General features: G+C 39.8%; 1 protein-coding gene across 14 annotated transcripts in view; it reads left to right on the top strand.

Moving 5' to 3' along the window:
* DST (dystonin) overlaps positions 1–16,285 on the top strand; it is a 462,719-nt gene that overhangs the window by 357,313 nt on the left and 89,121 nt on the right. For all 14 annotated transcript variants that reach the window (XM_043542402.1, XM_043542401.1, XM_037894239.2 and 11 more), the window contains 3 exons: positions 676–875; positions 2,867–3,362; positions 4,235–5,703. In XM_043542402.1, the coding sequence (XP_043398337.1) occupies positions 676–875; positions 2,867–3,362; positions 4,235–5,703 (2,165 nt within the window). The remainder of the gene's footprint in view (positions 1–675; positions 876–2,866; positions 3,363–4,234; positions 5,704–16,285) is intronic.

The raw sequence follows: 16,285 nt of genomic DNA, 5'->3' as shown, positions 1-16,285 counted from the left end.
AGCAAGGAGTTACTGTAATGATTTCTGCAGAAATATAGTACCTATATTGTATTACTTCAATTGCAGTGTAATTCAGAAGTTAGTAATAAAAAGTTCAAAGGAGCATTTATATCCATCTGTCTTACCTAGCTAGCTCATCTCTGTTTAAGAAGAAAGTCTAAGGGTAACATTTTCAAAAACACCTAAGTGACTGAGGAACCTACGGTAAGTCCAGTTTTCAAAAGTCACTTAGGCACTTTGGCTCTTAAGTCTCATTGACTTTCAATGGGGACATAGGCTCCCAGGTGACTCACACTTTAAAAATGGGACTTCGGCTTTTAGGTCACGTAGGTGCTTTTGAAAATGTTAACATTTAAGTCTAAATTTGAGCTCTTGGATTTATTTGATGGGATGGTGACTTAGTCCTGCAAATACATGTATATTTACTGTGCTGAAAATTCCCCACATAACTAAATTAATCAGAGGGCTTACATTGAGGTATACACTATGGGTCTAATCAAAGAAGAGTGCAAATATATTGTATATTCTGAGTCATTGCGCCAAGGAATCTGGTGTTAATATGCACAAAGCATGGTAGTGTTATTAGAAAGAACTGTTTATATATTTTGTATACAGTCTTATATCTTACAGACATACATGCAATATGTTATTAAAATTATCACTATTTTATGATAGATTCCAAATGGAAAGAACTCAATCAGGTTACAGCTGACAGACGACAAAATCTCGAAGAGTCCTCAAATTACCTGACCCAGTTCCAGACAACAGAAGCTCAGTTAAAGCAGTGGCTTATCGAGAAGGAGCTCATGATCAGTGTGCTTGGACCACTGTCAATTGACCCAAATATGCTGAATACACAGAAGCAGCAGGTCCAGGTGAGTTTTGGTTGCTAATATATGTTAAGTGAATAACATTTTCTGATCCCTTTGCTAAGGTGCTTTTCATTTGAACTTAGTGTACACCACAGCAGAAGTTTGTTACAACAAATTATCAGTAAACATCATAACTAACTTAGTTCAGATGGCTACAATATTCACACACATACACACAGACAACAAACAAAAACAACAGTAAATATTGTAACTAATTTAGTTCAGATGTCTACAGTATTCACACACACACACACACACATAGAAAGACAACAAACAAAAACAAAAAAAACCCCAAAAGAACAAAGAAAGATCAAAAGATGTAAAAAATGTGCAGAACTTATCCCTGGGGAGATACCTGAGAATACTGAGCCTCAAATAAACGTTTCTGTTTTAACCATGTTGTGGTTTAACCATACTGTTGTCAAATGGTCTTTTGAAGTTTTATTAATTTGAGTGTGTAAGTAGCTAATAACTTTTTATGACCAGTTCTCTTACAAAATTTATATTGTTTAGAAAGTGCTCTTTTGAGGTTTTGTCCCTTTGATTGTGCCTGTAGCTAATAAACATTTGAAAACAAGTAAAATGCAGGACTGAGAAAAGGCAGTTATAATTTACACACTGAGAAACAAAGAAGGAAGAGAAAGTATAGGGAAAATCCTCTAGTTCCAGAAATAGAGTGAAATGTGACTGCATACACCAGTAAAAAGAAATCAAAGTTAAATCACACAAAGGACAGAGTAACAGCCGTGTTAGTCTGTATCCGCAAAAAGAAAAGGAATACTTGTGGCACGTTAGAGACTCTAAGGTGCCACAAGTACTCCTTTTCCTTCTTCACACAAAGTAGCAGAAGCTAAGAATTTTGATTCAAAACATTGCTGTTCCTGCCAGTTAATCTAAACCATGAGGAGATGTTATAATCCTATTTTGCACAAAATGTGATTGAAACTGACATTTCCATGTAAGTTATCAGTGATTAGAAGAGAGTTTAAAAAATGAACTTTCTTGTTATACCTTTATGAAAAAAATTAGTCAGTCTGTAAACAAACAACAAAAATTAAAAATCTAGACAGCCAGCATGAGTCTATTAGGTATCACTTAACAGTCATTAAAAGTTGAGCCTGATATGCCTTCAAAAGGAAAGGTTTGCAATATCTGTAAAATGAAACTGTCATATATGTCCCTTCTTCTCTAAGCATTGTGACTTATTGCCAAAAAAATTAATACTAAGAGCCACAGATATAACCTTTAATAAATCTTACAATATACATTCAGTACTTCTGTGAATCAATTCAAATGTTCTCTGTGCTAAAAGAATATATTCCAGTATTATGTTACTATACACCTACTTTGATGTTAGGACAAATTTCAGAACTGCCTGGGAAAGAAAACACCATTTGAAACAAAATGCTGATTATTTTACTTGGTACTGTTCCTTAATTTCTATAATATTAACAAAATTCAATGTTTGTGTCTGCTGATTGAACTCCCATTTCGTAATGAGGTAAACTATGAAAATGTGCCTTATTTTTTTCTATAACTCCTGAAAGTTTCCTCTCTATAGCGACAGAATTGGCTGCCCAATCGATTCCCTTGATGTAATACTGGTAAAACAACACTTTCATGGTGTGTATTAGAAATTAATTCACTTGCTCTTTAAATTGGGAGACTTATGGCTTAATAATGCACACTAGCTACTGTTAATGAAAACAAATTTAGTTTGGTTGCAGAGGTTTTTACTTAACATTTTCTGAAGTTAATGACAGGTTTCAGAGTAGCAGCCGTGTTAGTCTGTATTCGCAAAAAGAAAAGGAGTACTTGTGGCACCTTAGAGACTAACAAATTTATTTGAGCATAAGCTTTCGTGATGCATCCGATGAAGTGAGCTGTTGCTCACGAAAGCTTATGCTCAAATAAATGTGTTAGTTTCTAAGGTGCCACAAGTCCTCCTTTTCTTTTTTCTGAAATTAATGAATCTTTATTTACTCTCTCCTCAGATTCTGCTTAAAGAGTTTGATACCAGAAAGCCTCAGTATGAACAGTTAACCACAGCTGGTCAGGGGATACTGAAGAGACCAGGTGAACATCCTCCCTCTCATGAAATTGTGAAAAAGCAACTGGCTGCTGTGGCACAAAAATGGGACGGTCTAACAGGACAACTGAGTGACAGATGTGGTCAAATTGACCAAGCCATTGTCAAAAGCAAAGAGTATCAAAGCCTTCTAAGAAGCCTGTCTGAGAAGCTAAGTGCCTTGGATAATAAACTGAGCAGCACCCTGGCTGTGCGTACACACCCTGATGCTGTGAAACAGCAGTTGGAAATGGCTAGAGAAATGAAGCAGGAAATAGAACAGGAAATGAAAAATATAAAAGTGGCTCAGGCCCTTTGTGAGGAGCTGTCAGCGCTGGTTGGAGAAGAGTACTTGAAAGCTGAACTTATTAGGCAATTGGAAGGCATCTTAAAACCATTTACGGATATTGAGCAGAAAGCAGGTTAGTATTAAGGGGGAAGAAAGTAATGTAGAAATAAAGCAAAGCACTAATGGTTAAAGTTTTCTGGTCATTTAAAAATATCTTGTGTTTACCAAAATGAGCCTGAGCCATATTCCTAAATACAACCAGCCGCCCACTGTTTTGGATCCAAACTTTGTAGCTTGTTCCTGTGTCTATAAGAAGCTAAAACAATACCCTGGATCTTCAGGGGGCCAAGCTGAGGTGCAGGGGAACCAATAGTTGTATTTTTTAAATCTCTGCCTGCAAACCCAGCTCCGCCAACTTGAATCACCAGAATGAGATGCTATTCACAGTAGATTCTGCATATGTTCAGAACATTAGCCAAACACAAGTTATGCTTTAGTTAAATATAAATCAATACAGGAGTATCAGGGTGATATGTAATGGCCTGTGATATACCAGAGGTCCAACTAGATGATCTAATGGTCTTTATTGGCCTTGAACTCTCTGAAGCATGATCATCAGTGGGGCTCAGATACTTTGCCAGGTTTTGATGCACTCCTTAGGCTTGGTTACCCCATGGTAGGGGGCTTGGTTGCCATGATTGGCTCTGCAGAACTCTCTGCATCATGGTGGCCTCAGACCTCGGCTGAGATCCACTCCTCTGGAGTTTGTTTCTGATAATGAGACATTTTATTATCCTATACACTATTTTGTCTGAAATTTGACTCTCCGTGTTAACCAGCAATTTCTAATGAAGAATGATGTGTAATAAAATAAATTGGGCAAACTACTATAAATATATATTACTCAGAACAAAAATATTTTCTTTTGGTTAGAAATTACTCACCACAATTTTGGTCAGTAGCTAGTTGTAAAAATGACACTGTATATTACTTTGTTTCTTGCAGCTAGTCATGTTCAGCAACTTCAATCAGCATATGCTACTTCTTATCAGTTCCAACAAATGTCTAAGGACTTTCAGACCTGGCTGGACAAAAAGAAAGAAGAACTGAACCAGGCTCACCCTATATCGGCCAAGCTTGAGTCCTTGCAGTCATTAATTGGCGAGCAGAAAGATTTTAAGCAGACCTTGTCTGACCAGATTAGTTCCTATGAAAAAATTGTTGCAGAAGGTGAAACTCTCCTACAGAAGACTCAAGGAGCTGACAGAGCAGAGTTGCAATCTCAGCTTGGCATGCTCAAAAATAACTGGGATGAAATGAATAAGCAAATAAGAGAAAGGCAAGATAAGTTAAATAATTGTCTGGAGAAAGCCCTCAAGTACAAAGAACATGTAGAAAACCTGCAGCCCTGGATAGAGAAGTGCCAAAACAACCTGTCTGAAGTAAAGATTGTCATAGATCCTGTCGAAATAGAGAATTCTATTGCTCAGGTGAAGGCCTGGCAAAAGGACTTGGACAAACACCATGGCATGGTGGAATTATTAAATAATGCAGCTGACAGTTTGCTCAATGCCAGTCAAATAGATAAAGAAAGCATTACAGAAGAGAAAGTGGCATTGAACCAGAAAGTGGATATGGTCACAGAACAATTACATAGTAAGAGGGAGTCCTTGGAAAACATGGCACAAAGGCTAAAAGAGTTTCAGGAATCATCCAGGGAAACCCAAAGGCAACTTAAAAGTGCCAAAGAGCACCTGGGAGCTCATGATGCTCTTGGACCCCAGGCTTGTAGTAACAAACACTTAACAATGTTGCAGAGCCAGCAGAAAACACTTCAGACTTTAAAGCCTCATGTGGACTTGGCAAAAAAACTTGCCCAGGAACTGGTTGTAGAAGCATCCAACTCAGAAGGTGTTTCTGACCTCTTGTTGCAAGCTGAGTCTTTAGAGCAAGAATACAGTACAATCAGCCAGCAGGTTGAAGGCAAGTGTTCATTCTTAGAGACCAAACTTCAGGGAATTGGCCATTTCCAAAACAACATCAGAGAGATGTTTTCTCAGTTTGCAGAGTTTGATGATGAGCTCGATAGCATGGCTCCAGCAGGAAGAGATCTAGACACTCTGCGGTCACAAAGAGAGGATATCAACAATTTCCTCAAAAAGCTGGAAGATCTTATAACAAGTAATGAAAATGCCAATAAAACCTGTAAAATGATGTTAGCCACTGAAGCGTCTCCTGATCTAGTTGGTATTAAAAGGGACTTAGAGGCTTTAAGTAAACAATGCAATAAGTTATTGGACAGAGCAAAAGCCAGAGAGGAACAAGTGGAAGGAATTATTAGTCGTATTGAAGAGTTTTATAGTAAGTTAAAAGAATTTTCCAGTTTGCTTGGGGGAGCTGAAGAACATGAAGAATCTCAGGGTCCTGTTGGAATGGAAACAGACATTATTAATCAACAGCTGAATATATTCAAGGTAAGAAGAACACTTTCTTATTATTAGAGTACTGTACTACAAAACAATTTCTGAGTAGAACACTTTGTAATCCTTCATTTAATGTTGTGAAAGGGGTTGTTTTAAGATTGGAGCTCGAAGGAGAAATCTTCCTACTCCATGTCAGTCCCATCACTATGTCCCGGAGCTGCTGTTTCTGTCCGTCCTCGGGTCCTGCCTTTCCTCTTTGGCACATCTTGGTGAACTCTCATCCCCCTGCAGCCCAGCTTACCATTCCCGCATGCCAACTCCTGTTCCCTGACCCGTTCTTTCTCCAGGCTCCAGTGATCCTCACTATCCCTATTTCCCTATCCATGCAACCCACCCACCTCACCTCCCTAAGAGGCTTTATCTTACTGACCTCCACACAATCTCCAGGTAGGTGCTTCACTAGACTTACCCATACATCACATGGACCCACTGCCTCCCCCATGGCTGCAGTTAGCTCCAGTCCTACAAACATGCGTGTGCTCAGCTTTACTGTCATGAGTAGTCTCATCACTTGAGTGGGACTAGTCACAGTAGTACAGTTAAGCACGTTCCGTCCTCAATTCCAGCCTTTCACTCCAACTGTCCCTCCAGCTAGGCTCTACTGACATCCTCTTCTCTTCTGCAAACATCTGCAAACCACATCCACCACTCTAGCCAGCGCTAAGTTGGAATCTTGTGTAAATTAATTCAGGAAATGTCATTAAAATCTCATTTTCTTCCAATAAAATTAAGGTGTTTATCTTGAAGTCCTTATCCAAAATCCCCTTCCCCACTACTATGTATAGTTGTACTGTGTTCTCATTGGTGGCTGTTGTCCAGGTCAGAAAAAGCTGCATTTCAGTGATGTTGCATGTATATAAATTGTAAAGTGCTTTGTGATGAAAGGTGGTACATAGAATATTATTATTATTAAACTTCAGCAAATGATATTTCAGCACTCACATAGTTGGATAAAAGTGGGCACCCTTGGAAAAACATGGCTACAGAACATTATATTAATCATATATTTATAAACAATGTTTTAAAAGGTCATATATTTTCTAGTGGCAGTATGGCAACATTCTGAATTTTCTGTTTAGCTTTGCAACATATGGTTTCAAATTCAATCCAGTATTGACTGCACAGTTTGTATGACTTATGTTTGCTTGCTTGCTCCGGTTTACTTTATCATAAAACAGTCCTCTATAACATGAACTAAGTTGTATTGTCAAAAAGAGAACTAGAACTGAAGAAAAGTAATTGTACACCTTTCCCAGCAGAGGGTGCTTTTTTGCTTGTTTGGACTGAACAGGACTGTGTCAGGATATAAAACCGGATTCATTTTACATGCATAGTATGAGAGTTTCAGTTTTACTGTTGAATTACTTTATCTTCTATGAACTATGCTGATCTTTCAAAATGTATAAATGCATACAAAAGTGTTGAAATAATAGTTATATTGTGAAAACATTCTAGCAGATTGTTAGGATTAAAATTGTTTGCAACTCTGAAATGACCAGTATATATCAATTTAGAAACAGAAACAAATTGCTTCTCTTTGAACAGGGTTAGTAAAACACTTGGAAAACAATAAGCAAAAGGATTGCGCTGTAATTGCTATGGCTTAGATTGGTGCAGTTGAACTGGGGCTATGATTTGTGATCTATATCAGAGGTTCTCAACCTTTTTCTTTCCGAGGCCCCCCTCAACATGCTATAAAAACTCCAGGGCCCAGCGTGGGATGGGGTAAACGGGGGGCTCTGGGACAGGGGTGGGCCCTCAGGCATAGGCATAGTTTGACTTCTATTTTGTGGGGACAGAGGCTTGTGGTGGTTGGGCGAGCTCCACACGGCAGGGTCCAGGGTGGCAGCGCCACCTCCACCCCCTGACTCACCTTAGCAGACCACCCAGCCTGTCTGGGATGTGTGCGGTGGCGGGTTCAGCTTGAAAAGTTTGAAAATCACTCAGGGTACGGGGAAGGGGTAAGTAGGGGCTGTGAGTGGGCAGGGGGTAGCTCAAGGTACAGGGAAGGGGTAGCTAGGGAGCTGTGAGTGGGCAGGGGGTAGCTCAGGGTGCAAGGAGGGAGTAGCTAGGGGCTGTGTGCAGGCAGGGGGTTAGCTCAGGTTTCAGGGAGTGAGTAGCTAGGGGATTTGTATGGGCAGATGGGTAGCTAGGAGCTGTGCGTGGGCAGGGGATAGCTCAGGTTACAGGGAGGGGGTAGCAAGGGGATGTGTATGGGCACAGGGGTAGTCAAGGTGCAGGGAGGGGGTAGCTAGGGGCTGTGTGCGGGCAGGGAGATAGCTCAGGGTGCACGGAGGGGTAGTTAGGGAATGTGTACGGGCAGAGGGGTAGCTAGGGGCTGTGTGCAGGCAGTGGGTAGCTCAGGTTGCAGGGACTGGGTAGCTAGGGGCTGTGTGTGGGCAGGGGGTAGCTCAGGGTGCAGGGAAGGGGTAGCAAGGGGCTGTGTATGGGCAGAGGGGTAGCCATGGGCTGTGCACCAGGAGGGCTCCCCTGTGGTTACTGCTCCCCGAGGGCTCTGCCGGCCACAGAGCTGGGTCCCCCTGCCTGCGTGGCTCTTACCGGCTGTGTGAGCTGAGGAGCAGCCACAACCAGGCTTCCTGCTCCATGGCAGGAGCCAGAGCAGCAGCTGCCTGCACTGCAGACTCCGGCTTCTGGCCTCTGACCTGGCCAAAGGGCGGGGCCCTGGGGCAGGGAGAGGAGAAAGTAGGGGTGTGCGGAACTGCCATCAGGACTGCTCCACTTTGGCATTGCACAAGGAGGGGCAACCAGTGCTTGGGGCTCAGCCCCGTGGTTCCCGGCTTTAACCCTGCGGCGGGGGGCGCCAGGACTCCTGGCTTCAGTACCGTGATGGGGGCGCCGGGGCTTCCGGGGGGGGGGGGGGGGCCCGCAGGGGCGAGGCTCAGGCTCTGGGTTCCAGCTGCAGGGTCCCACAGCCTCCCTGAAACGGCTTGAGGTCCCCCAGGGGGCCACGGGCCCCCAGTTGAGAACCGCTGATCTATATGATATTTCTATATCTCTGCAACTTTCAAAAGTGGTCGCCATTTAAATGGCTCCAGGTCTCTTTAACCACAAAAAGTCTACACCCTGTGGTACAACTCTGAACAAGCAGGGCCTTCATGTGGAGGCAATCTAACATGCAGAAAGAAGGGAGCTAGAAGATAGTACTTCCGGTCTTGTTTTTTGCACTCCTATATGCCTTGTGTCATTTTTACACCTCTGGGCCAGTGGGCTCAATACCACTACAGTGGAACAGCAGATATCCTTGTAGAGCAACTGTAGCAGCTTTGGACCACTTTATAGCTGCTCTTGCACAGGTGTATGATAGGTAGGCCCAAGCAGTCCTTCACCTTCAGGGTGCAACCTAAATGCCAGTGCTTGTACTCCCTGAGAGGAAGAAGCAACAGGCTAATGCAGCCTGGAGCATTCCACACTCCAGAGACACTATACAGACCTGTGGGAAGACAGAGTCCCTGACCTGAACAGCTTGTAAACTGAAAAAGTGTGATAAAGAAGTAGAAAATAAAGTATCTGCTCAGGGTGATAGCTGGCACAAATACACACAGAGATATAAGCTGAAATTTGATATGTAAGCTTGTATATTTTACTTATAACAATTAGTTTTATGTTTGTTAGTTGGTTTTGGGTGGGCACACATTAGCATTGAAGTGGGAGTGAAGAGTTGTGGAAAAGATTAAGGGGTTATGGGAATAAGAGGTGAGCACGAGTGCGGGGATTAGGAAATTTGAGGGGAGAGGAAAGGAACAAGGGAAAAGGGAGAAAGGAGGGTAAGAAGAATGGGCAGGGAGAGTGAAGCTGGGCAGTTGAAGGGTTGCACTGGTAGGAGAGGCATTAGTAGTGGCATTAGTAAATAATAAGAAAAATAAACCTAAATTACAGACCTGAATGAAGATTAGGATTGGTTGGAAATTTTTGATCAAAATTTTTTATTTTGATTTTGTTATTAGAAAACTGAATCCTTGAGTAAACAAAATGTTTTGCAGAAAGTGGGTGTCTGCTTCTGTCATATTTTTTTTATTTTATGTCTGAAAACCAAACACTGAAAAACTGTGTTCAAAAACTATAAAGTTTTCAGCAGTTTGGGAGGATTTCCAAAGGTTCTGCCCTTTTTGCAAGCTCCTTCACACTGCTGGTGGGGTAACACCTATGAATTTTGAATAGGAAATGGGAAGCTGTTCGGCTTGTTGCCCCGGGCAGGACCTTCTGGTTCTGGTCTGGGGCAAGAGGAAGCAGGAACAAGAAGGCTTCCTTGGTGCTTCGAGGAAAAAGCCCCATAGGCCTGGAGATTTCTAGTCTGCTCCTGCAAGCTCCTCCTGACTGCTGCTGTTGCTCCTCTTGTGGAAAGAAGGCTGCTGAGTCTGGTGCCCCAGTGTCCAGCAGGAGTGGGAGCAGGGTTACATGAACCTGACTGGGCAGGGTAGGGGTAAAGGTATAGCCTTGCCCAAGTCCCCTTTCACACCCGGTAATATTTAGGGCTGGCACTGTGGGCTATGTAAGCGGCACCATTACAATTGATGATGTACTTGGTTGTCCTCACCAGGTTCCCATAGGGCTGTTCTCCCTGACTCAGCAATCCATAGGCAGAATGGCTCCAGCAGCAGCTGCTTTGAATGGTGGTGCGCTTTCAGGCACATCCACATCTCATCACCTCCTCTGAAGTGCAGCTGTGGCTGCAAAACCACAGTCTTGTTCTTCATGGCTTTAGCTTCTGTGGTGGACAGAAATTTGCTTCTGTGTGGATAGACTCATTCACTCCTTATGCTCTTGATGGAAGGATCTTGCAGAATGGGCCAAAAGGTGCTTCTGTGGTTTGGCCAACTTTTGCAAGTAAAGAATAGAGCTTTGTGATACTTTCTGGTATCTGATATTAAAATTCACAATTGTTAAAGAAAAACTTATAGGTGAAGTGACTCGTATTTGTATTTCCTCTTGATAATCTGCTTGTTTCAGTCACTGTGTAGTGTGATATCCAAAATGGGTACCACCAACTTTAACCGCCACTAGCAAATGGAAGTATGGCTTGCATTAACTTGAAATCATGTAGTTTATTGCTTACTTTTAATGTGAAATGTTTACATTTTGGATGAAAGATTTGCTTTCTGTATGGCAGTTTTGTAAAGTCTAGTGGAGTTCATTAGAACGCAATACCAGAATTGCTGCTTCACAGAATAAACCAGGAGAGAGTTATTTTGGACTTACATCAGTGTAACTGAGAACAGAATTTGGCCCAGTGACAGTAAAACAGGCAAAGAAGATTCCTGTTGGTATTCAGAGAAAAGTGATTAAAAAAGCAACAACAATTTGGTGTTTCTGTTCGAAGCTGTTTTAATCTCTTACGGTAGCTGTCATTTTGTGTTTTATGGCATTTGTTTCATTCAGCTTTGTCACAGATTTTTGTTTCAAATAAAGGATGCAATGAATGGATCTGAAACAAAAGGGAATTCCAGTAGGTGGACTTGCTGTATACGCTGATTCTACTTTCTGTTTTCTTTAAAAACAAAACAAAAAAATTTTAAAGATGAGCCTAAACCAACCTCCTGGCTTTGGGATCACCCAGAACTTCTAGCATTTAGATCTGAATTCGTAGCTAGGTGCCATCTAAAAAAACAAAAACCTCATTCAGAGAACCATCAAATTATTTCACTCCTCAAAATCTTTCCAAAATGCTTCATAAATTTAATTAACAAACCTTCCCTACTTTCCATTGAAAATACGTAGAATTGTTGTTTGCTTTCATCAGTGGATGGTTCTTCCCCTCCCTTTCCCCATCCCCAAAAACAATAGTAGCTGCAACTCTTAAAGGTTTTCCTTCATATTTGCACAGTGTGCCTAGAAAAGGGTGGTTTCTAATTGGACTTCATAGAAATCTTAACCTTGCTGAATATTCTTGTTGATGAGCTTGAACTAAGAGTTTAATTGGTTTATGGTGGTTGTGTCGACTGTGTTCCCTATGACATTGAAGCAAGATAGTGTTTACTCAAGAATCTGAGGTTTATTTTCATATATTTAACTAAACAGTTAAAATCTAGGGATTTTTTTAATGTACTGATTTGCAAATATTGCATAAAACGTCTTAGATCCCTTTCATAAGGTTGACCTCTCTTTACAACATATGGTAAACAAAGAAAATAGGGTAATTAATTGATTATTAATCAATCCAATTTTCTAAAAACAACAACATGAGAAAGGAACTAATACTTATGGATGTAAGTTATTCAAAAAAGGTCTTCATTTTACCTGGTCAAAAATGGGAAAACCTTTTACAAAAATGTTCACAAAAAGTATTCCTATTTTTTCCATTGAAAAATCAAAACTTGGAAATTCCAGCCCTGACTGTGCCCTTTTAAAAACGGTACCTTTTCCTTTGAATTCAGTGGGATTTTGTTTGTGGTTGGTCTGGGTGGGAATACACACAATTGGTGGGACGTCAGAAGAGTAACCATTCAGGTTACATTTTTCTAATTTAGATAAACCTGAAACTTCAGTTTTAAGATTAATCTCTCTTTGACATAATTTAATATGTCATGGTAGTGTTTAATTTTATGGGCACTGGAGACTTTATTTTCTGTGATAGCTGTACTTACCAAAAAAAGGCAAAATGTATGAAAGAAAAAGGACAGAATTTGTTTCATACCCTTTTACCTTTTGGTAGATAGCTGATACATATCTTTATGACATTTTTTTTTCTTATTTTTAAAATGCCCTTATAACAAAAATGTATGTACTGTTTTTATTTCCTGTTCACTGCTTATTTAATACAACTTTGGTAAATTTTTATTCAATAGTTCACTGTTAAGTTTTAATACCAAATGCCATATGCTGTCCTTAATCTATGATTAAAACTCTCACTAAAGTTGATACCAAATATCAAGAGCAGTACAGGGCCCTGGTCAATAATAGTATGCAAATTAGGGCTAATGAAGAAGCATCTTGTACATAACCTCTTTAATCAGTGTGTTATGTGCCAATCTCCAACCACTTTGGATTTACATTTGTTTTAAATTGATATTGTCAGGTAGTTTAGACACAAAATGTAGGATTTCCTTTAATGCCTGTTTAACTCTTTGGGAATCAGGACCCTAATATTAAAACAAACATTTTCACTATTTTTTATTTTAGTTTCAATAGAAATAGGCTTTTTTTTGTTCGGACTTAAAAGTTCCCCATATAGCATTTGCAACTCAGACATTGCAACACTGTGCAATTGTAGGAGAGTTAGAAAGTGAAAATGAATAGAAACAAAGCTGAAATTGATGCTGATTTATTTCTATTTTCCAGTTTGAGTGAAATGTAAAAACTATACAGACAGACTAAATAAAGTCAAACTTGATTTTTTATAAATTTTTTGTTATAATTGCAGATTTTATAAGTAAAACAGAGAAAGACACATATAAAGATTTAATTTTTAACATAACAGTATCCCTTTAAAAGGTGACACTGTTGGGCTGTGTGTTGAACTGCAGACTGTGCTTAAAAATTATGCATATCATCACCAGAAATCCTTGATGAACAAATGAGAGGTTATATTTCTGTTAATTCAACATACTGCACTGGATTGTATTTATATAATTAAGCAAAATAGTGCTGTTTCTGGCTGTTTGAAAAAATGTTCTGGAAATTTGGTATGTGTGGTGTTAGGTTACCTAGCTAAGCTGTGCCTTGTCAGTTTCAACATTTTGAATTAATTAACAGTGTTTCATAAGCAAAACCAGGTCCTCCACAATTAAAGAATGCATTCTAATTTACATGATGTCATCACCAGCTAGTTTGTTATAGTTTGGTATGTTGAGTCTGGAGGTTCCTCCCACTGAAGCAGCTTAGTCTGTTTCAGAGACAAGACAAATGGTAAAAGTGAAAAGATGACTAAGAAGTTAAGTCATGTGGGGCAGAAAACATAAGGGGGTAGAGCTAAGAGGTCAGGCACCTACTAATGCTTGGCCAGAGTAATATTCTGAGAACGAATGGGATAGTAGCAGATGTTGCCTAAAGAAAAAAAAGGGTGTTTCTTTAAGCTCCGTGTTGGTAGGATGCCTGTCAGTTCGTAAGAAACCAGGGAGAGCTGGAAAGCTTATCAGCTACACTGGATGGTACATGCAGGCGTTCATTGTTGGATTTCCTTTTATGCCTTCTTCTCTACAGCTGCACTTCAAAATGAAGACAAAACGGTGACCACAGTCTGCCAACTACGGTTTATAGTTAAGTCTTGCTGAATTTAAACGGAACATAAATCTGCTGTGCCTTAGGAAAAGAAATGCTGTAGTTATTCTGCGCTGCAGTTGCCTTAAACAGGATAACAACTTTCCAGGAGGATATTTTGAAAATGAATTAACAAAATTTGCTTTTCTAATTATTAGTTTAAAGGACTGTTAGATTGCATTCGCCTGACTACCTAGAAAACTGTTTTTCTATGGAACTTCTGAATACGCCACAAAGAAACTTAGTACAAGAAGAAAATACACTGCCTTTCAGATTAAGGTTATTTATAGCTACTGCCAAAAAAAGTAAAGGACTGTTTTACTATTCTTAGTATTCTGGATTTAACTTATTTTTCCCTGAAGATTTTCTTTGTGCCTTGGTCTAAACTGTACACAACTACTGTGGGTTCTTTCTTTTGAAGCTTCTGCACCATGTCTTATTTATAAAGGGAGATGGAATTCTGCAAACGATTTAAATGGATTATAGTTAATCGGTCACCTAAAAAGGATAATGTGCTGCCTACTATAATGCTTATTCATTTGGAAGGCTTAATCTGGAGATTTAAGATACAAATTTCGACCTGCAAAAAGAAATGAAACGTTCTATGGAATGTTATGCGAATTTGAGACACTGTTGGGTTTTTGCTTTGTTTTGTTGTTATATTGACAGACTTCTGCTCCTTACTTACAAAAGCACTTTATATTTTAGGAATAAAAATTAAATAAATCACAGCCTGGTAAAGTTATAGTTGCTTTTGCACTGATTATGACCTTAACCACCTCATAAATTATGACGTAGATTTTGTATATATGCTAACGGCAAGTTGACTGTAGTTGTTCAGTTCAATAATGTTTTTCATTATATGTCACACTTCCTGAAAGCAGAGGCATAGTAGTATATTTCTGTAAATACTTTCAAAATGGGGAAGCCGCTTAGCAGGCCAGACTGTTTACGTCAGAATCCTCCTTGTGTAGGGAAGGGTGAAGAAGATGAAGATCTAAATATTGAAGACTGTTACGTTCCTCAGAGGTCAATCTATGACACAGTGAGACTTAATGAACAGATTGATTCAGGCTCCAAAGGCAGCCTCTCCTCAAGACATTTCACAGATCGGACTTTACCATATAGTCATAGAACACTGGATATTAGTACTTTGTGCCCCAATGGTGCCCTTACTTCTTCCAGTGTATTTGAGCTCAGAGGTCGCGAAGTTAACAAATTAGATGAAAAAATGATATTTGATGCACTTAAACTGAATAGTGACATAATTCGAACTGCTGGATTACCCAAAACAAAATCTCACACAGAAAAGAAAGAACATAGGAGATCATGGAGAATGTTTGTTCCACCCAGTTTTGCAGACTGTGCAAATAAGAGTGAATGCTCATTTGTTGAAACTGCTGATAGATCAGATATAGCAAAAGCAGGCAAGTGCAAATGGGGTACTAATTCCCTCACCTCAGAAGAGGATGACTCTGGTCTATGCAGCCCTCCAACAGAAAGAGAAGAAAAACAAGATCCATTATTATCAGGAGAGCAAAGTCAAGGCAGAAGTATACCTTCTGCAGAATATATCCATGTAGTAGGTCAATTTAGACAATTTTTTCCTGCTATTTCCAGTAGTGAACAGCACATCCCATTGCTTGATTGCGGTAGTGCCCCTATTGAAGAGAGCTGCAGATTGACTTTACATAATGTTTCACAAACAGAAAAAATAGTGCAAAATAGTCCTCACAAATGTGAAAATGAGGAGACAGGGACCAAATGTTGTTACTCACAGAGTTCTTTGAAAGAGAACATCATGTCAGATGCAGAACATCTCGAAGGTCATGGAGAAAACCATTTTACCGCAGAGAAAGGAAAGGTGGAAAATGAGTGTGAAGCTGAAGAAATGAAAACACATGTCACAATGATAGAGGGGGACTGTGTGGATGATGCACCTCAGCATTTAAGCATGTATTATGCAAGTATTGCTGTTAATGCTAGCAACATAGATTTAGCAAAATATGAGATTTTGTCTGATACAGAGGAATCTAGTATAACACATACAGATTCAATGGAAACAACATTTTCTGCTCAGGAACTGGAGTTAGATAATACCATAAACTGTCCACAAGCTAACCCAATGAGAATGAAAAGGAATGTCTGGACTACAGGAACCCACATGGAAACCTTGGATACAGTCTGCAATGGTCTGTTGTCTAATAAGGTAATTCAAAACAAAAGGGTCTTGGAATCATTGCAGCAAAGGCCAAAAGCTGTTTGTTTTGTTATCATCAAAGTGACTGGTAGAGTTTCTGATTATGAATTATTAATGCATCTAGAATTTTATTTTTTATTTACTAAGAAAATCAGGTTA

This window comes from Chelonia mydas, chromosome 3, assembly GCF_015237465.2.
Source record: "Chelonia mydas isolate rCheMyd1 chromosome 3, rCheMyd1.pri.v2, whole genome shotgun sequence".
In the NCBI taxonomy this organism is placed as follows: domain Eukaryota; kingdom Metazoa; phylum Chordata; order Testudines; family Cheloniidae; genus Chelonia; species Chelonia mydas.
Note: the sequence above shows the minus strand (reverse complement) of the source record. Positions and strands in the feature narration are given on the sequence as shown.